This window comes from Heloderma suspectum, chromosome 2 (genome assembly GCF_057233095.1).
Source record: "Heloderma suspectum isolate Gila_16-S chromosome 2, 16-S_ref, whole genome shotgun sequence".
Taxonomy (NCBI): domain Eukaryota; kingdom Metazoa; phylum Chordata; class Lepidosauria; order Squamata; family Helodermatidae; genus Heloderma; species Heloderma suspectum.
The window spans coordinates 173072957-173093152 of NC_139459.1; the positions used below are offsets into that span (position 1 = coordinate 173072957).

The 20196-nt window shown below is 51.4% G+C and overlaps 2 protein-coding genes across 7 annotated transcripts in view; one reads left to right on the forward strand and one right to left on the reverse strand.

Moving 5' to 3' along the window:
* Positions 1-4353, forward strand: part of PHF8 (PHD finger protein 8) — a 36149-nt gene extending 31796 nt beyond the window's left edge. For all 6 annotated transcript variants that reach the window (XM_084836122.1, XM_084836123.1, XM_084836124.1 and 3 more), the window contains 2 exons: positions 604-985; positions 2662-4353. In XM_084836122.1, coding sequence (XP_084692248.1) covers positions 604-985; positions 2662-2750 — 471 coding nt within the window. In that variant the 3' untranslated portion in view covers positions 2751-4353. The remainder of the gene's footprint in view (positions 1-603; positions 986-2661) is intronic.
* Positions 4221-20196, reverse strand: part of ITIH6 (inter-alpha-trypsin inhibitor heavy chain family member 6) — a 40090-nt gene continuing 24114 nt past the window's right edge. Inside the window, exons 8-14 of the mRNA XM_084829708.1 lie at positions 18214-20031; positions 17363-17389; positions 15823-15852; positions 14030-14080; positions 13818-13931; positions 12629-13009; positions 4221-10686 (exon numbers count right to left, since the gene is read on the reverse strand). Coding sequence (XP_084685834.1) covers positions 10451-10686; positions 12629-13009; positions 13818-13931; positions 14030-14080; positions 15823-15852; positions 17363-17389; positions 18214-20031 — 2657 coding nt within the window. The 3' untranslated portion in view covers positions 4221-10450. The remainder of the gene's footprint in view (positions 10687-12628; positions 13010-13817; positions 13932-14029; positions 14081-15822; positions 15853-17362; positions 17390-18213; positions 20032-20196) is intronic.

The window sequence follows — 20196 nt, forward strand, 5'->3', positions numbered from 1 at the left end:
AGCAGACACACCTCCAGGGGCATCCTGGATACTCCTGAGGGCCTACTCTCTCCGAGAGGTTTTGCCTCCATGAACAGGGAGGCCTCGGTATGTTTCAGTGGGGTTAGGATTGGAGATCAGTGGAAGGGTTCTGACCTTCATTGTCAAGATCACTGTGCTAACAACATTAATTTATTTATTGCTTTTTTCTCAGAGGCACTCAAAATAATGTTGCAAATCATTTGTGCATGCTGAACTTATGCGAGTACTATGTTCTTTGGATTTTATTTTGGGTTGATTTTAGTATTTTCGTTAAGGCTTATGGCCAAACAAATACATTCGCTCAACGTTTTTAAAATGATGATAAAAAGCACGTAGAAGTCAGTTCAGCAAACATCCAGCTACAGATAACTGATAACTTTAGTGACCCAAAGTACGGGTGGGCTGTGATGGCCCCCAAGGAGCTCCTACATCAGGGGTGGGCAAGTTGTGGCCCACCAGATGTTTTGGCCTACAACTCCTGTGATCCCTCACCATTGGCTGTGCTGGCCAGGGCTGATGGGAGTTGTAGGCCACATAGCAGCTGTAGATCAGGGCCTCCATCACTGCTCTCTCCATCTTAAGGAACACCAGAAGTTGCAGCGGCGGAAGCTTGTTGTAAAAAAGAAACCCCCCTCTCCAAAGGCGCCCAGCCCAGAACCAGAGCTGGAACCAGAACCGGAACCAGAGCCGGAACTAGTGGAAGCAGAAGCAGAACCAGACCTACCACCACAACCACAGCAGGATCCGGATCCTGGGGTGGTGGCGGCTCCTGTGCCCACCTCTCCAACGCCAGAACCCAAACAGGAGCAGTTTGCTGGCAGCCTGGTGGATCACGAGTACACTGCCCGGCCCAGCGTCTTTGGAATGGCCCAGGTGAACCGCGGCTCCACACCCATGGCGCCAGGTGTCTTCTTGTCCCAGCGGCGTCCCTCGGCTGGCTCACCAGGTCCGCAGGCAGCACAGGGTAAGCTGGCAGGTGTGGGCTTTTGGAGGGCCGAAGCGAATTAGAGGAGGAGCTGGGAGGGTTCTAGGCGTCGACATTTGCTATAAGAACCATTTTGTCCAGAGGAGGTGAAGAACCAAGACCTGTGCAGAAGTGTCGCTAGGCCTATCCGCTCATGCATATATGGCTGTTCACACAATTGGTTATCTTGGGAAACTAGTTCTGAGCAACGTTAGGGTAGCATAATGCCTGTGTACCAGAAAGGTCCCCAGTTTGAATCCCACCTCGGCTAGGAACTTACTATGTGGCCTTGGGCAAGCCACTGTCCCTCATTGGGTGATAACGATATGTGTTACTGCGCTCTTGTAAGGATTGCTAAAATAACCTATGTGAAGTGTTTTGAGCGCCCTTTAAACTGGCGGGTGGGGTGGGGTGGGACCTCAGCCTGCAGACAAATCTGGCTCACAGAGGGCTGGGTGCCCTCCACGGGCCCCACCATCCCCCAAGCCCCTCCACCTGGACTGAAGGCTCCTCCCCAGAGACCAGGGATGAGGCAGGGAGAGGCATCCCCTTGGTATCTCTGATTTGTGGTTAGGGTTATCAAGCAGATTCCCCTTTGCGCCCCCCCCCCCCCAGTGATGTTATTCAGCAGGCGGAGGGCTGGGTGTGCATGGGGGTAATCTGCCCCCTCATCTGAATCCATTTGCCCACTCCTGCTCTAAACACTAAGTATTTAGTAGCAATTTTAAATAAATTGGAGGTTGAAGCATGTTGAGTCACTGGTCCCTGGCAAGATCAGGTGATGTTGACTCATTGCTCTTTCCTCCAGAGACTGTCATATAAACAAATCCGCCTGGCTCTTAGCACTTGTTGGATGGAGTTCCTGGCTCCACACAGAGAAATACAGTGTTCCTCTAAATAGTCAGCCAGCCTTTTCCTTAAGGGGGAAGGTGAGACAGTTGCCCTCAAGCAGAGACTTTGGGCTGGTGAGTGGGCAGACCTTGAACCCAGCGCAAGCACAGACCTCTGGGGAAAATCCTCCTCCACAAGCCTCATTGAAGATGGGTGTACAGGAGCACAACCATTCCCTTCGTTGAATTGACACCTGCGAATTTTCCGCTGGGTTGTGTCCCTGTGTTGATGAATGAGGGGGAGAGAGGCGCCATTTTGATTTTCATCTTCGGCAAGGGTGGGGAGCCTCTTTCAGCCTGGCCAAATTCCATTGTGGAGAAGCTTGTGGGGGCCGCATTCCAGAGGTGGGCGGGCCGGAAGGGAAAAGGGGCAAGACCTACATACCAGCGAACCTTAGCTTAGCGCTCTTCCTGCCAGTAACTCTGCCTGAGGAGAGGCATTCCAGCCTCTTAGAATGTGGAAGAAACGGCACAAAAGCTGGGGAACCAAAGAATTGGCTTTGGGGGGAAAATAGGGTGGGGCTGGGGAGAGAGGATAGTGCCATTTTGGAACCCTGGTGGGCTGGATTGGGGCCCCCAGGCCCGCTGGATTGGGGCCCCCAGGCCCAAGGTTCTGCACCCCTGATCTCAGGCATCAAAATGTCTTGGGGTGGTCCTGTGGCCATAACGCCCTGGATTCCTTGTTCATGCAGGCCGAAGCTATTATCTTGGGAGAACAAGTTGTGCCCCCTACTAGGACAAATTAAAGTCTGTCTGGCCTCATCCTTGACTCTCCCTTTCTCCCAGGGAAACGCCCCAAGAAGGGGCTGGCCACAGCCAAGCAGCGACTGGGACGTATCCTAAAGATCCATCGCAACGGCAAGCTGCTGCTCTGAGCATCATCCCGTCAGCTCCAGATCTCACGCCCCTCGGGCACCAGAGGATGGGTGAGGCACAGAGACAAGTCCCGTTTGGAGGCACTGCCTCGGAGAGCTGCCAGGACAATGGGGTGCGGATGAGGCCCGTGCTTCCTCTCCCTCCCTCCCTCCCTCCCTCCCTCCCTCCCTCCCTCGCGTGGGTCCGAGCCAGGACTGAGCTGCCCCCGCCACAGGGAGCATTGAACGAGGTCAGCAGCTGCTCTGGCGTTGTTGAGCTGAACCATGCTGGCTTCCCCTGGAGAGGCAGACAACGCAGGAGGTGGAGGGCTCCTCTATGCCTGGTGCCTCTCCACCCCTACCTCGACCCCCACTGCACTTCCTTTTTGTTCTGGGGCTGATACCTCTGTAGAATTCTCCCCGCCCTCCACCAAATCACACACAGGAACGTTGGTTGGTCTTTTTTCTTCCCAGCGGTTTCACCCGCCCTTTGTATTTTTGCTGCTGCACCCGGGCCCTGGCAAAAAGGTGTTATTGCTTTTCCTTTTTAAACTGTTCATTCCCAGCAGGAAGCAACTGTTCATTGCCTTCGCTGAAGCGGGCAGCCCTTTTCCCTTCCCAGACTTCTAGAGACTCTGCAACCCCTTTCCACATGCGCCTTGGGGGAGTGGGGTGGGAGAGCAGCTTTGGCCCTGTGCCCCAGAGGGGGCCATCCAGCAGCTTGGCAGACTCAAAGAAGGCAAGACAGGGGCCCCTCTTGAAAAGGCAATGGTATTCTTCTGTGTGCTGCTCTTCAACGACCCAGGGGGTCAGAGTGCAGGTGCAGGCTGGAAATGCCCCCTATGTTGAATGGATTTCGAAACCTCCAACCAGGTGGGAGGAAGGGGGAATTTTGTCTGTCTGTCATGGTGTATAGAGACAGAACACACCAATGGTAGCTTCACCCGATTTATCTGTACCATTTCCCAATGCATGGGAAGGTGGGTGTGTGTGGACAGGACCTAAATGTTTCATAATCCCCCAGATAATAAACCCTCTGCATATTCAAAACTGGCATGTCGGAGAGAATGGTTCTCCCTGACTTGCCCATCTGTATATGTGAAGGGAGTTCCATTGTTTTGGTGTTCATTTCCTTTTAATCGTTAACATTCAGTCCTGCACTTGCGGTCAGAAGTTGTTCAGGGCAGCATCAGTTACATCAGATGGGGCTGCTACCACAGGGTCGGGGGGGTAGGGGGGCGCTATCCCTGGCAGGTTTCCCCCTCTGGCGCAAGTGTCTTCAGGGGGCTTTGCTGTTGTTCCTGTTGCAGATCTCTCCTGTTTTTACACTTTGGGCATAAAGCAGGCTCCCCTTCCCTCCCCCGCCCCCAGCCCCCTTCTTCAGCGGCAGGGAGGGCACCATGCCCCCAAAGCAAGGACTTAAAAGACATTTCTACCCAGCTGCACGGCTCAGTTTATATGGCTGTGTACCATATTTTTACGCCAGACTCCCAGCAGGCTTTGTGTAAATGTTTGAATTCTATTTTTTAGGCATCTCTCTAGAAATGTGTGTTTAAAAAAATGAAATGAAGCTGAAACTTTTTTTTTATATATTCAGGGTTAGAATAAAAAACCTTTGTCGGTTTAGTGTGGCTCATGCATGGGGGAGGGGCGTTTTTGTGTTCCTGTGTCACTAGGAACAAAAGCCTTTGCTTGGATCTGAGAGAGTCTATACTCTGGAGAGGTTGGTGTTTAGGTGCAAATTTAGGGCAGCTTCCGCTCAGGTTGAGAGAGAGATTACTGCCAATACATGCATGCCCTGTCTGTCTTGAAGGGTATGTGCAGGCATGGTTTGCAGCGTGGTGGTTTTAAAACTGGAGCTACGCTGCAAAGGCGTCCCGCATTGTGTGAATGTTTTCAGAAGTGCCAACAAAGTGCCTCTTCCTTCTTGGCAATTTTCTGAGACTTCTTGGAAAAAAATGTTCTCTTAGGGCACCATGCTGTGCATGTTTGGACAGATAAAAGTCCTACAACTCCCAGCATTAGCCAGCTATGTCCCAGTATCATGCTGGCTAGGGAATGCTAGGAGTTGTAGGGCTTTTTCTGTCTAAACAAGCATAGGAATGTGCCCTTATTCATCTAAATTAGGGGTGAGCAACTTGTGGTACTCCAGATGTTTTGGCCTACAGTTGCCATCATCCCTCACCACTGGCAATGCTGGCTAGTGATGGTGGGAGTTGTAGGCCAAAACATCTGGAGGACCGCAAGTGGCCCACTCTGTCACCTTGGCCTTAGTTGTGTCATAAAGTAGCCAATGCTAATTGGCCCACACAATTGTATTTATTAACATCCAGCGACGTTATGACATCAGACCAAGCCTAGTGATGCTGACCTGTTCAGTATGACATCTCTGATTGGGCGGGTGGTTCCACCCATGTGACTAATCCAGCCAGGAAGCAGCAGTCAGGGAAAAGCATGGCATCAAACAGTATTTTTTTAAAGGTGACAACTCTAGGTGTTCCGGGGGGGGAGCGGGGGGGGGGGTCTTGTCCCACCAAAATTGCTAGCTTCAACCTAAAAATCAAAACTGCCACCCATTCTGTGCAGTCCTATTTAAAATACCTGGAAGCTAAAGCTAAACCCTTTCCCAGTCTCTGCTTAAGTATATTTTCAAGGATCAAGTGGTGAGTAACCTATCCTGTGTTAAGGACACATACATACATGTATTGTTTACCCCTTATCCCTTTACACCAGTGTTTCTCAGACTGTGGGTCAGGACCCAAAAGTGGGTCTCAGCGTTACAGACTGCACAGTGCTTCTTTGCTTGACCGCCCTGCACCATGACTGCATCATGTGTGGTACATAGGCAGGTGCGGCAGCGGGAGTTGGTTAGAGAGCAAGGCTAATATTTTTAAGAATAATTTTTAAAACTTAAAACCTAGGAATAAAGCGGAATAAGAGAGGGAAGCTGTTCTAGGAGGAAGTGAGTGTAAAAGCCGCAGGAGGGAGGGAGGAACAAAACTGGTAGTTTGGGATAGGGTACAAGTTGAGTGTGAAAGGCAAAGGGGAGAAGAAATGACAGAAGATGGGTAAGAAAACTGAGAGCTGTTGGGGGAGGAGAAAAACTGTAACATAAACAGTTTTCTCTACTTAGAGCAGAAGTCCCTAGCCTTTTTTGGTCAGTGGGCACATTTGGAATTTTGAATGTATGTCATGGGCACTCTCACAAAATGGTGGCAATGAAGGGGCTTGCTCATTCATAAAATGGCTGCCCTGAGGGGCCTGGCAGGTCACAAAACACTCATTTCCCAGAAGGCAAACTGGCGAGACTACTAGAAAAGAAACTAGCCCAAGGACCTACGTGCAAGGCAGACGTGGAGGTCTGGGCTCCAAAATATGAAACTGTTCTTTTGAACCCCAAGGAAGTTTTTCAACCCAAATAAAAGGCAGCGCTTTGCTTTGCAGCATGGCAACCTCCCGATTAAAACAAAATTAAAATAATCTAAAGAAATAAAATTAAAATCAGGAAAGGCGAGGAGCCTGGTGGGTGCCAAGAGCAGAACGTGTGGGCGCATTGGTGTCAGGGGCATCATGTCAGAAACCCAGACTTAGAGCCTCTGGATCAGCAAATTCTTCCTGAAATGAGGAGGCTGAGTAAGGATACTTCCAGAGCCAATGTCTGTACTTAACTTAAGGAAAGGTGAATTATGGAACTCCCTGGTACAAGAAAATAGTTGTGGCAAAGCATGTAGCAATTTTCAAAGAGGAATTAGTTATCAATATAAAATGATATCTGCAGTTGTCAGCTGCTTATACCAAACTCTGCTTCCGTCACCATTTTGTGACAGATGGGCCTCGGTCATTTTCAACTCTCTGTCAAGCAAACCCTGGGGATAAAGTCTGAGAACCCCCGCTTTATACAGAAGCAGCAGTGTGATCCTTTTGCATTTGCTGTTTTGAGTATTTTAAAGGAACAAACTCTGAGGAACACACACTCACACACACACACACACACGACCTTCACAATTGGCATGCTGCAGGTGCATTCTTCCTACTTGCTGGCAAGCAGTGGACTAGACTGGGTACTCTTCAATGAGGAGGCAGACCTGAGAACAGGAGTGGGCAATGTCTGGAGGGCCACAACTCCCACCAGCGAAGCCAGTGGTGAGGGATGATGGGAGTTGCAGTCTAACAGCTGGAGGGCCACAAGTTGTCCGCCCCTGCTTTAGAAGAAAGGTTGCCCTGCTTTGGACTGGGAGATAGGGCCCCTTTCTCCTCAGGACCAGTTCTCCCCCACCCGCCTCGAAAGTGGACTTTGTGTCTGGGCTGCTACCTTGAGTACTTGGGGTCCTTTCAGCAGCTTGGCAGAAGCCGATTTAAACTGCAATCCTGTACGCCAGGTGTGTTGAACTGCTGGCCAAATTTGGCTTCCCAGAATTTCTCAGATGGCCACACACCCTTCCCTGCAAGAGCTTCTCTGAAACCGAATTTGGCTTTGGGCTGAAAGAGGTTTAACACCCCTGCTGTACATGCCCACCTGACAGTAAGCTCCATTGAACTCAATGGAGTTTACTTTTGAGTAGACACATATGGGATTGCACTGTTATACCGGTTTTCACTCAGGAGACTTGGGGATTCTCAATCTTCTTAGGGCTCCCTCAGTAAGAGATGGGTCATGGCAGGCACCTTGCCATCAATGACCGGTCTTCTTCCTCTGCAGTATGCAGCTGCAGCGGCGGAGGGAGTTAGGGACTATGTTAGGGAGACGTAAGCTGGTGCTTAAATACAAGGTTGTCCAACATGACTGGCCGGTACCCTGAATGAGCTGAGCGTACAGGCTAGAATTCTCTGCAAAGCACAAGGGTTCCATCGTGTCTCTTGGCAGACAAGTCAACGTGAAAAGATAGAACGTTTTGAAAACTACCAGTTGAAGAGAGGAGATGCAATATTTTCTCCCTTTATGGGCTCAATATTTGCAGTAAGTTCTCGCTGTACAATCTGTCCCACATTGCTGTCTCTCCGCATTCCTGGTGCCATACAAGATGGCCATCAAAGGACAGGTAGGTATCTCAGATTCAGAATCGACATGACCATTGCGCTTTACCCTACTGACTGCTGAATGCACAATATGAACACCAGGAAGGCATTCCAAGGGGGAAGCGTGTTCAGACTAATTCCCCCTTAGGTACCAGGGCCAGCGGCAAGGGTGGGTATGGTTGGGCACCTGCTGAGGGCCCACACCTCAACAGGGGCCCATTGACAAGAGTCCCCTGGAGTTGCTCCTCCTTTTCAACCTTGCAACCTGCTTGTTCACCTGCCTCTTGCTCTGGCCCTGACAATGGTGGTTGTGAGAAAGAGGAGCAGCAGAGGCCACTGCCTGTTTACTCACTGGTTCTCCGCCTGTCAAGCAACCAAGAGCAGTGATGAGAAAGACAATGAGGAGTAATTGTAGCTGGTGGTAATGGCGGTGAGAAGGTAGAGGGAGGGGGCCCATTGAGGGGGTCTTGCCCAAGGGCCCTCAAAAACCTGAAGCTGTTACTGGTAAGGACTTCTTCCTGTGCTGCCTTAAAACAACTGCCTGCGTTTGCTTAAGCTGCACCTGAACAGCAGTTTAAAATTTTATTCAATTAATTGTAAAATACACTTTTAACACATGAAAGGAGAACCTTGTCCTGCTGGAGCTGCAGGGTAATGGATTCTGGGGACAGCTGGGCTTCAGATGTCTGTGGAAGGGGAGGAAGCACTCAGCTGCGGTACTGAGTGGCAACCTGACTGCAGATAAACACAATAAATTGAAAAAGAATGTATATAATGTAACAGCGCCACTAGGAGACTTCAGCCTTTCAGCTGTGGATAAGAGGCTGCCAAGCTGCTAGAGTAATGAGACAGGGATGACTTTCCTGTCTGCTCTCAGCTGTACTGTTCAATTAATGCTGCGGTCTGTGCTGATGACATTTCTAGGGGTCCATTAAAAAAATATGGGATTGGGATTGGGGAAGAGGCCTTCTAGGCATCCCTATGCAGGGGAGAGATGAATGCCACCTAAATTACTGACATTATTTTCCTGGTTCTGCTGCCCTACTAGACTCTGGCCACACTGGTGCGTTGTCTACTTCTGGATTGGGCCTTTAGTGCAAAAGTGCAGTTGCATGAAGAAGTACCTTTTTTTTTTTTTTTTAAAGAAAAGAGGTATGACAAATCCCTAGTGCGCTTCCTATCTCTCTTTGTGTAGGGCACCCAGTGATGACCCCTGATTTGCCTAGTATGCTATACAGACCGCTGAGGAGGGGGGCAGTATAAGTTTTGAAGGGGTGCCGTGGCCTTTGAGGGAACAGGAGGGAATCAATACATCCAAATGTGTCCATCCCCCGTCCCCCCCCCCCCGTTTCTAGCCTCCAAGGTGCAGATTTTTTTAATTTTTTTTTTACTATACTACAAGTCTGAATAAAACTGCACGTAAGAAGGTATGGTCCACCTTAAATTGGTGAGCAGCCCCTCTCCTTTCCCTGTTAAATTTAACAGCCTGTTAAACTGCCTGAAAGTGTTCTTGACCAGTGGAGGAGGGGTCCTGAACAGATTCTTCCTCCCAGTTGTTCCCCAGGCCAGGTCTCCAAGCCGGGGTCACTCTCACAAAAGAATCCTGCATCTTGCATGAAAATAGGGCCGTTCTCAGACCTCCAGACTTCGTGTTGCCATCCTTCTGTCCAAAGCCAAAGCACCCCAAAGGAAAGGCCTGCCATCTGCTGGATCAGCATAGGACTTAAAAGAACACTTTGTGGGTCCCCTTAAAGCCTGAACTACCCTGGCTTATGAAGTCCAATGGCTGCCTGCAATAACTGCCCATTCCACCAGGGGCACAGCAGCCTCTGGCCCTAAAGTGCTGCTGAAAGAGAGCTGTAGGGCAGCCAGCTGGTCCTGGGGCAGGGCGACTTGGATCTAGGCCCCCTCGGATGGTGCCTTTGGCAGGCAGGTTGTTCAACATGTTCGGTTAAATTCCAGGCAGCAAGGGGACCATCCCCTGAAATGCTATGCAACTTCCTGTTCAGGATTCCCTCCTCCACTGATGGAGGCAGGAACACTGGACTTGCCTCAAAGGCTTCTTCTCATCTGTGGACAGAGGATATCTTGCCCCACCCAGGGCTATTCTTCTTGGTTGCCTCACTGCTTCAGTTGGGGTGGGGACGGCAGTTGGTCTTGAGCTCCAGGGGCTCTCGGTTCAGCATAATTTGGGTCCCACAGATAACCCTCCTTTCCTCTTATTGTTTAATAGTTATTTTTGTGAACTTTTTGGGAATCCGCTATGGCACGTTCCAAGATGGGAAAGGGGTGGTCCCCCAACAGAAAGGATCCAGGAGTTAGGAACTTGGCTGGCCCTGCCTGCGGCATGAGTGGGAGGAGCAAGTGGTTTTTGGCCTTCCGTCCATTGATGGGAAGACCCCTTTGCAATTATGCCCCATCTACCTTTCTGTGTTAAACCAACAAAACCCGGAACGGGGGCATCTTTCCTTTCAAACGTGTCTGTGATGGGGGAAGGGGTTAACAATCTACCGCTGAATTGCTACCCTACTACCATTCTCGACAGTCTCTACTGCAAAAGTCCTGGAAGGGAGGCGATGGACTCCCCTCCTGTTCCTCATCCCCAGAGTGTAAGGCGAGGTGGAGGGAGAGGGCGATGCGACAGTGCTAGACTTTTTAGTTTTCCTTGCTGGCCCAGCTGTTTCAGGCTGAGTGATTCGGCCAGCTCACATTTCCAGCAGGTTGGAGGCTAGATAGGTGCCATAGGGGGCCCCCAAGAGCCCCTCAACATCCTTGCGCTTCACCAGCCAGCACTGGGCCTCGTGGGCCCGCTGGGCTGAATCCTTCAATACTTTGGTGACCTCGGTGACCAGCACTTTGTTCGAGCCCTTCGATATCCAGGCTGCTCGCTCCCCCTCAGCTGGGTCTGGCAAAAGCCTGACATCCCCATTCTGGAACTGGCCTGTGGAAGAGCAAATGGACATGGTAGTCATGGGTGCACATGCTGCTGTGTGTGAACAGGAAAGGGGCAGCTGGCTAATGAGACTGATGAAACCCCCGCTCAGACCACCTCCAGCCCTCCCAACACACCCTTGAGATGTGCTGGACTAGTACTCCAACATGTCTGGAAGGTTCCAGCATGGGCACGGTTGCATGCCCATGTCTGCCATGGGACTGGTTCTGCAGCTTTGCTTGGTGCGGATCTCATCCTGCGCTAGGTAGGAATAGGGTCCCACAAAATGGGAAACCCCACAAAGGAAGCCAAAAAGCAGTCGGGTAAGCAAAAGAGATGTTCACAAAAATAAGGTTCCAGTACATTTTGGACCATGTGAAGGACTGCTACACTGAATTTCCCTGAAGGAGGACTTACATGTGGCCTCAAACGTGTTGGAACTGATTATTTTTGTGGACTAGAACACCTCTTTTGCTTAACCTGTTGCTTTTTTCTCTTCGGCATACTAGGTAGGAATATCCTCGTTCCTCTGTCGTAAATGCAGGGTTGTTTCCTGAGGGAAAGATGCTAAAGCAACACTTCTTACCTGCCTGAATGGAGAGGGAGGTGGCACAACCTCTGAGTTAGTGTGGGTTCCACTATTGCAGGGATGGGGAACTTGTGGCACTCCAGCTATTGCTGGATTGCAAGTCCCATGAGCCCTAGCAAGCATAGCCAATGGTGAGGGATGATGGGAGGTGCAGTCAAACAACATCTGGAAGGGCACAAGTTGCCTGTCCCTGCACTACTGTGATCCTTGGGGCCAAAGTGTAATTTCAGGAAGGAAGAGATTTCAGAAGAGGGAGAAGATTCCCAGCAAAGGTCAAGGCTCTGCTCTTGAATATATTCAAGTTGAAATTGCAAAAAAAGGGTGCTACGTTTTAAGAGCTTTTATTGTAGTCACTCCATATGAGGGGTGCAGACACTGCTATAAGGGTGTCTTTGTATCCCGCAACTGAGATTTTTCATCTCTCTTCAGGCCAAGGTTGGGGCAGGCGGGAGGGGGGTTCCAGCTTTAGACCTCAGCACGGGGGGGGGGGGATTTAGCCCTTTCTGCCTGTGCTGTTTCCCCGCTGAAAAACTGCCTGTCCAAAGTTGCTATTTGGACAACTTCAGGGGCTGATTTTCATCAGAAAAATGGCAGGGAGAGGGGAAGAGAGCAAACCCCATCCGCCCTCACCATGGCTCTGATCTGGATCATGGCCCCTGTAACTGTTAGTTTAACATTAAAAGGAAGAGATGGAAAGGAGGATATTCACGTGTAGTTTGACCTGAAGTTACACTTCCTAAGAACTATAGCGCTCTTATCTACACTCAGTCAGTTGGTTGGTTGCTTTCTCACTCGTACGCGTCCATACACCCACCCATACCTATTTGAGAAACAAAAGGATTTGTGCCTTTGGCATGCATGGCCAGTGCACAGACTGGGGGTGCAGAACCTCAGGCCCAGGGGCCAAATCCAGCCCACCCAGGGTCACAATTTGGCCCTCTGGGATTCCCCAGAGGGTCATGCCCCCTTCCTCTGGCCTTACCTCCTTTCCCCCGGCCACCAGTCATTTGGTGGTTTCCTGGCTATTTTGCCGATTTCCCCCATTGTAAAAAGGCTGAAATGCCTCCCCTAAGGCTTTGTTACGGGCAGTAAGAGCTTGGATCTAAAATGGGCTGGCATTTTGGCCCCACCTATGGAATGTGGCCCCCAAAACCTTCACTGAAATGGAATTTGGCTCTTGGGCTAAAAGAGGTTCAACACCCCCAGCACAGACCTATTCATTTTTTTCCTTAAAGAAGAGTCATGCGGGGCAAGTGCGTTCCTTAAGAATGAGCGTATGCGGTCTGCAGTATGGCACTGGTATCCCAGCATTCATGGTTCCTGCCTTTGGTGGAAGCCATGCTTGTGAGAGGAGTTGCTTACCTAACAAGCCGCGTGCTGAAGCGGACAGCCCCTCGCCATTCACCACGTAGAAGCCGAGGTGGTCCAGCTGTAGGGCCGTGGGGTGTCTGTAGCGATGCAGCAGAACAAGGAACTCCACCTCGTGCCCAATCCACACTGTGACGTTGGCTTCGGGCCACACAGAAATCGCCAGCTGGGGCTTGTGGACTGCCGCCCGCTGGGTGAAGGGCAGCGCCAGCACATCCTCACCATGGAGCATCACGCCCTCCTGGGTTACATTGACCACGTAGCTAGCATGTGGCTGTTCCACTACCATGGTGATGGCGTCAAAGTAGGTGCGGGGATGCTCTTCGTGGCCTGGCCTTAAAGGGGCCCCCATTAAGTGCCCATTGACCGACAATCCTGGGGCAAAGGAAGGCAGCAGTCTGTAATGAAAGCCTTTCCTCTTCCCTAGTTTTCACCTAGGTCATTGGGGGGGGGGTAACATTGCCTATGCTGGCTAGGGCTGCTGAGAATTGCAGTCCAACAACATCTGGAGGGCCAAAACCTGCCCACCCCTGACCTAGAGAGAGGGAACAGAACCAAAGTGTCCTGGTTCACAGCTACTCTACTCTAACCCACTAGGCCGAACTGCATCTCTCTTTTTCTCCCATCTTGTCTCAACAGGAGCATCTCTCACTACTCTCAGGTTTGCCACCTGACTAAAGAGCTTTTTCTTCTGGCCGCTTGGTAGAACAGGAGGGCACAGAACTGGTGTGGGGGAAATGTGTGTTTGGTATTGTAGTTGGATTTTCCCTCCTTTTATAGGATGCAGGTTCTTTAAAAAAAGGACATACCCTGTGGGGGGTGGGGAGGCACTCTGCCCATGCTCAGAGGCACTTCAACCTTATTTTTCACATTTAAGGCAGCTTCTTGTCAGGGAGGAAAGACACCTTGTAGCGCTCAGAGGCACTGTGTCCTTAGATCCATTTTTAAACAGTAGTTGATTTTGTTCACAAAGATTCTTTGTGCGTGCCCAGAGGCAGCATATCAGATTTTCTTTTTAGCTGTCCTACTTTTTTGGGCGGGGGGAGGCAGTCCTCATATACTCAAAGAAACCTGCCTGAGATGGCAAAGTTCTTGAAAACAAAAGTTGGTGATCCTACCCATCTTTCTGGTTTTGGGGCCCTATGTGGTGTCCATGTTGACAGGAGAGTGCTATGGCCTTTACCTGTATCAGGGTCGTTCACCAACCTCAGGATATCTCCTGAGCATCCATCCAGGGTGAAGCACATGTTCCCCAGTGAATGTGGCAACCTTACGACAAAGTGAGGGTCCCCATCCACTGCAAGGGGGAAAAAGCAGTCAGCTGTAGACAAACCAGAATTGTTTAAATGGGATCATATGGGAAGTCTGCATGACTGAGGATGGGGCCATTCTTACCCCAAGAGGAGAAGGTGAAGAAGCCAGTGTCAGAAGAACCTCCCAAGGAGTCTGGAAAGAGGTACAGAACAAGCAGGATTCAGTCTGCTGGGTGCGAGGCAACTCTTGGCTTCTTTAGGTGCAGTGGAGGCTGGTGGCTCCAGTGTCAGTGGGGCGGTGAATCCGCTCTGGGTTTCAGTCAGAACTCCAAAGGAGCTATCCAGCTCGTTTAGAGTTCTGACTGAAACCCGGAGCGGATGCACAGCCCAATGACACTGGAGTCACCAGTCTCCACTGTTTGGGTATTAAGTATCACTACACACACACACACACCAGGTGCATCTGTTATTGGCACCAGAGTAGACCCTGTCCCTTTGCCTAGGCAGCTTCCTCAAAGAGATTCAGACTGCTTGCAGACAAGGCTTTTATCCTACAATCACCCTGCGTCCTTCATGGGGAATTCTACAGGGAATCCAGACCTTGGGGTTCATCACATAGGGGCAGAAATCCACATCAATACTGGGGCTTTCTCCATCCGGTTTCATCGCGGGATTAGATTGGGCTCCTGTACACAGTTGTTTCTATCTCATTGTATTCCGTTCCTTACTGGTTCACAGAGTGCCTACTTTTCCACAAAAAGCCATTGCACAGCCTGGGAGCATCACAAAATTCCCTCCCTGGTTCCTGCCCCTTTCCCTCACCTCGCAGATTACTGGTGGCTTGGCTGTGATTGGCACACAATGCAGGTGGTCAGCAAACCAGCGAGCTGCCCGAATTCCACCCCCGCAGGCACTGGTTTCCCGGCGAACTGCTGGCATGCTGGCATCCTGGCCATCCTGTGTTGTGGAGCAAGCAGCCGCAGTCAGCAGCAAAAGTCGGTTCATCGTGCTTAGTCACGGCCTTGTGGCAAGCCGGCATAGCGGCAAGCCAGCAGGTCAGTATACTGACACGCCCACCACTCCGACATCACTGCCGTCTTCATCACAACTGTGCCCCCAACCACCCCCAACAAAGCGGGTTTTTCATATGATGGGAGAAGTACACGGGCAGGCCATGGAGCTCCTGTTGCACAGGCTGAAAAAATACTGCATTTTTTCTGTTTGGGAATACCACGGGATAGGCAGGGGGAAATGGCGGGAAAATCACTGGAGGATGACAGTGTTATGTAACGGACCTGCAAATTTCCATGAGCGGCCAAACATGAAAGTGCAATAAACTGCAGGTGTAGAGATGTCCATGGGCATCTTCCACCTGTAAACCTCCCATGTTTACCCACCACTTCTGTCTTTTTTCCTACCACAGAAAAACCATTAAGGAGGGAAAGATGGAACAGCTGCACAGTCTTCTAACTGGTAGCTTTAGGAGCCTGCTCTGCAAGGCCCCTGACATCAACTCTCTTGGTGCTTATACAGGCTGCTATGGACACTGAAAGGCCTTCTGGGAGAGCCCCACCAGTCCTGAGAAATGCCCCAGGAAGAACATTTGACACGATGGGGTTGGGGATGGTCCACGTTCCTATATGTCCTTTTAGGGTTGCTAACTTCTGATGTGGCAAATGCTAACCTTCCCCGCCCCCACCTACCGGGGTGGGAGGGCAGAACGTGGCAGGCAAGGAGCAGAGTCAGAATGGACATTTGAGAGATTGCGGGTGGAACCTGCTCGGTTACAAGAGGAATGATGGGTTCTGGGCCAAGTCTGGCTGAGCCCAGGTTGGACTGGCTTTTCAGAGTCTTGTTTCTGCCCCACAGAAGAGCTGGTTGGACCCAGGGGTTGTCAACCCCGCTGCCCATATGCCCCAACATGCAGGGACGTACCTGAGTCACTGTCTGGTTCTTCTAAGAAGTCTGCAAAGGAAAGTCCATTTTCAGAAGAGCCAGCTGACGGACTCCAGGCATCACCCTAGACGGCTTTCCCAGGCGTTTGGGTCCTTCAGTGAGTCTTTTTAGGCCAGGAGTGCAGAACCTCAGGCCCTCCAGCCAAATCCACCCTGCCTGGAGTCCCAGCCCCACCCACCAGGGGTGCCATGATGGCCACACCTTTTTCTCCCACCACCAACCATTTGGTAGCTTCCTGGCATTTGCATGTTTCCCCCTTCATTCTAAATGGTTGAAATGCCTCTCCTGAGGCCTAGTTGCTGGCAGTACGAGCTTTAAGCTACAATAGGCTGGTATTTGGGGTAGTTTGGCCCTGCCCCCTTTGGCCCCACCCATCACTGGAATGCATCCCCCAAGAGCTTCTCTGAAATGGAATGTGGCCCTTGGGTCCTGCACCCCTGCTTTAGGCTGCTTTCATTACTAATAGATTTAGTAATGCCCCGTCAAAACCCAAGTGAATCATGGACACCTAGCAGGGTGCTCGCCTAGGGACAGTTCCCGGTGTCCTTCCTTTGTCTTGAAGCTACCAGGAATGGTCAACTGCAATGGGCCAGGCTCCATGCGCTGCCTGTCAGGAAGGCCGTAGTTTTGTGTGGATCCTATCAAATGAAGCTTGCACTCCAGCAGCATAGACCAGTGTTTTCTAACTTCTACCGGGGGGGGGGGCACTCCCCCCCAACCAAGCCCAAATAGAATTCACACACAGCTAGGGTGGCCATGTGTCCTACTTTACTGTGGACAGTCCTCTATTTGAAGGCACCACCCAGGGGCATTGCTAAGCACATAAAAGTTTCAGGTCCCAGGCCCATGGGACACAAGTCTGTATAAAATCTGCGTATACTAATTTATATCTACATACGTAAATTTAGAAAGAATTATTCGTATTCATGTAAATTTCATAGGAGTTAAAAACAGCCAATTCATTTCTCATCCAAATCTTGTCAAATAAAATAGATGCTTTGATTAATTGCACCCTAACCCAGATCATCCCACACCAATGGAAAATGGATTTTTTCTACATTTAATTCTCATGCAGGGGAAGATTTTTTGTGGGGTGTTGTTGTTGCAGCACAGTTCAATCCTCCCACCCCAGCTGCAACCCCACTTGAACACTGAGCACCCCCTTGCATGGCAATTAAGGGTGCCATCCTATTCATGTTTAGACAGAAAAAAGTCCTACAACTCCCAGCATTCCCAGCATGGCTGGCTGGGGTATCCTGTGAATTGTAGGACTTTTTTTAATGTCTAAATGCACCTAGGATTGCACCGTAAGTGGAAGAATCCCCCCCCCCTTGGCACCAATGGACTCTCAGGACTCTGTGGATAGATCCAGGGCCTGGGAAAGAGATTTAGAGCCCAGGCCTAACCACACCCCTGGTGCTGCCCATTTGAAATCTGGGAAAGCCTTTAAAGAGAGAAAAAGCAATGACCTCATGGACCACCAAAAGTTCAGAATGAGTATCTGCCACAGCAGAATTACCTGCATAGTCTGCATAACCCTGGTTTCCTGAGGAGGAGACAAACAAGAGAGCCTAAATGACGCAAGACTTCAGGCTTGCAGGATCTACTTTGTTTTTTATCAGAACCCCTGAGATCTTCCAAGCAGAGCCCAGTGCAAATGTCAGGCTCTTAGAGAATTAAAGAATTCTGAGCCCAGGAACGTGTTCTGAGTACCAGAACTGTACAGAGCTCACCTTCCCACCACACAAAAATCCACTTCTGGTTCTCCCCACCCCCACCCCCCAAAACAGTTTTCTTAATCTGGGTGATGGGGAGTCATTTTGTTGTGGCTATTACTGAAGTATTGGCAGCAAAAAATCACCCAGAGATCTACCAGTAGATCCCAATCTACCTTCTGCCCACACCTGGACCAGAGAATGTAGAGTAGCAAGCGAGGCTTTGGGGAAAATCCAGGATGCTGGAAAGAGCTGGCTGTGTAGGATGTACAAGCTGGTGGGAAGGAATGGGAGGAAGCCATAGATCCCAAGAGTGACACAGATTAGAATTATCCAGGTGAAGATGCAGCAGCAGGGAAGACAGAGATCACTCTGTCGGTTCCTTGGACGGCTGGTGTCCCTGCTGGAATTGGAGCATTGCCAAGGCCTAGGATTAATGACCCAGGCACATTCCTGGTCCAGCAAGACCCCAGTCCACCCATCCTGCAGTTTTCCCCATGCTTGAGAGACCAGCGGCAGAAAGTGCAGATTAAAAACGTGAGGGCCGCAGCTTTGCCACCTAGAAGCAGTTGTAGATTCTTTGCCCTGCAGGGACACACACACACACACACACACACACACAACCACAGGGCTCCCCCGGGTTCCTTGCACCTACCTGGCTGTCCCCTGGCTGTCACAAAACTATACACAGCTGGAGGGTTCAAGGACTCCACGTACTCCATGTCCTGGTCAGTGGCTGAGCGCAACTCGGACTCGCCGGGCAGGAGGAGGAGGCCAATGTCGGAGGCCGGCGTGGTGGTGGTGGTGCTGCTGCTGCTGGGATTCCTGCTGGTGCCGTCTGAGGCTGCTCCCTGAGCCCCAAGGGAGGTGGCACCAGGAGCTGTGCCCCCAGGGACAGTGCTGTTCTGTGAGGGCTTCTCAGTGTCTCCCCCTGTGGCTGCTCCACCCTTGGGAGTCGTCTTGCTCCAGGGGATGTTCCCCGTTCTCATCCTGACCGTGTCTGCCTGCCCATTTGTGTGTGGCCGGTGTTCAGTTGCTGGTTGCGGGGTCATCTCAGGCTGCTCCCAGCTGTTGGAGTCCCCCCCCAGCCCCCGGGCACTGCCAGAGGGATGCACTGTAGTGGGCATGCTGAGCACTGTGCTGGGGACCCCTGTCAGGGCCTTGGTCATGGCCGTCCCTCGGGTCTCCAGGACGGAGTGAGGTTGGCCTGTGACCTTGAGCCTCCCAGCTCTGGTGGGGCTTGTCTTGGTGGTTTTGATGGGTGATCTGGTTGCCTTAAGGGAAGACGTGGCTCTGGGGGGCTTAGTGGACCTGTGGCTTACAGCAGGAGTCACTGATGTGGCCACCGCTCCCAGGATTGGTGTGACTTTGGTTGCTTTGGTGTGGCCGGGAGCAGTTGGTACTGGGGAAGTGTAGGAAGTTGTCGTTATGACAATGGTGGTCATGGCAGTGACCGGTGGAGGTGTGGTTCTGGCTGCTTTCGTGACTCTAGAGGCTGTCGCGGGAGCCAGGGAAGGAGTAGCAGCTCCTGCCCCCACCATTCCTTTGAGTGCTTTTGTGGTCATAGGAGCATTGGTAGCTCCGAGTACAGGAGCGGTGCTAGCCGTTTTAGAGGGCCCCAGCGAAGCAGACACTTGGGAAGTGGTCTTAAGGGCATTGGTCACAGCAGAAGGGATGGTAGCTTTCGTAGGCCGAGCCTTCTCTTGCTCTTCTTCTGGCCTCACCACTATCAAGGAGGTGACTGGGGTAACAAAGTTGTATTTGAGGGACAGGTTGGTGGCCTTTTCAGTCAGCAGACGCCGTGCAGCTGTGTCATTGGCCCGGAACCGGGCCTGCAGCAGGTCCTGAATGGTGAAGTAGGCCCAGAGCCTCTGCACAAAATGGCCAATCTTGTTGGCCTCCCCAGGGCAGCCAAAGGGAGCCGCTTCAGTGGCATTGGCAGAGATGTCATTTTCGAGGCTCAGTGGGCCCTCCTGGCCATGTCCCGTGGTGCGCACCCGCAGCTCTGACACCCCTGACTTCACCCGCCCAGCCACGATGAGCTCAGAGCCCTGGAAGTAGTTGGGGAAGAGGTTCTGAGTGAGGTCTTGGGCTACCCCATCCAGGTAGGCCAGCTCCACGTCATACAGCAAAGGGCTGGCAATCTCATCGTAGAAACCCTTGAGCTGCAATGTGGCGTCAGCATCCTCGTATATGCGCCGGGCCACACCACGATTCTCAAGTGAGAGGCGTCTCAGCAGCCCATAGTCCGCATCATCGCCAAAGGCCAGGCCGAAGAGCGAGATGGTGCCCTTCAAGGCCTGCTGAGCATTGAACAGAATGCGGCTGCCAGTCGTCACCCCAGAGGTGGGTTCACCATCTGTCAGGAAGATGATCAGTGGGATTCTCTGTTCCCTCATGACCTTCCCCACCCCTGGAGAGCTCTGGTTGAAGACTGAGGCAGCTGCAAGCAGAGCTGCATTGATGTCAGTCCCTAAGGAGCAGAAAGACAGTGGAAATCAGAAGACAAGGAGCCACACAGACTACCGAGGAAGCGTGTTGTTTAAAGCAGGGGTGAGCACCTTGTGGCCCTCAAGAGGTTTTGCCTACAGATCCCATCATCCCCAGACAGCATAGCCAATGGTGAGGGATGATGGGA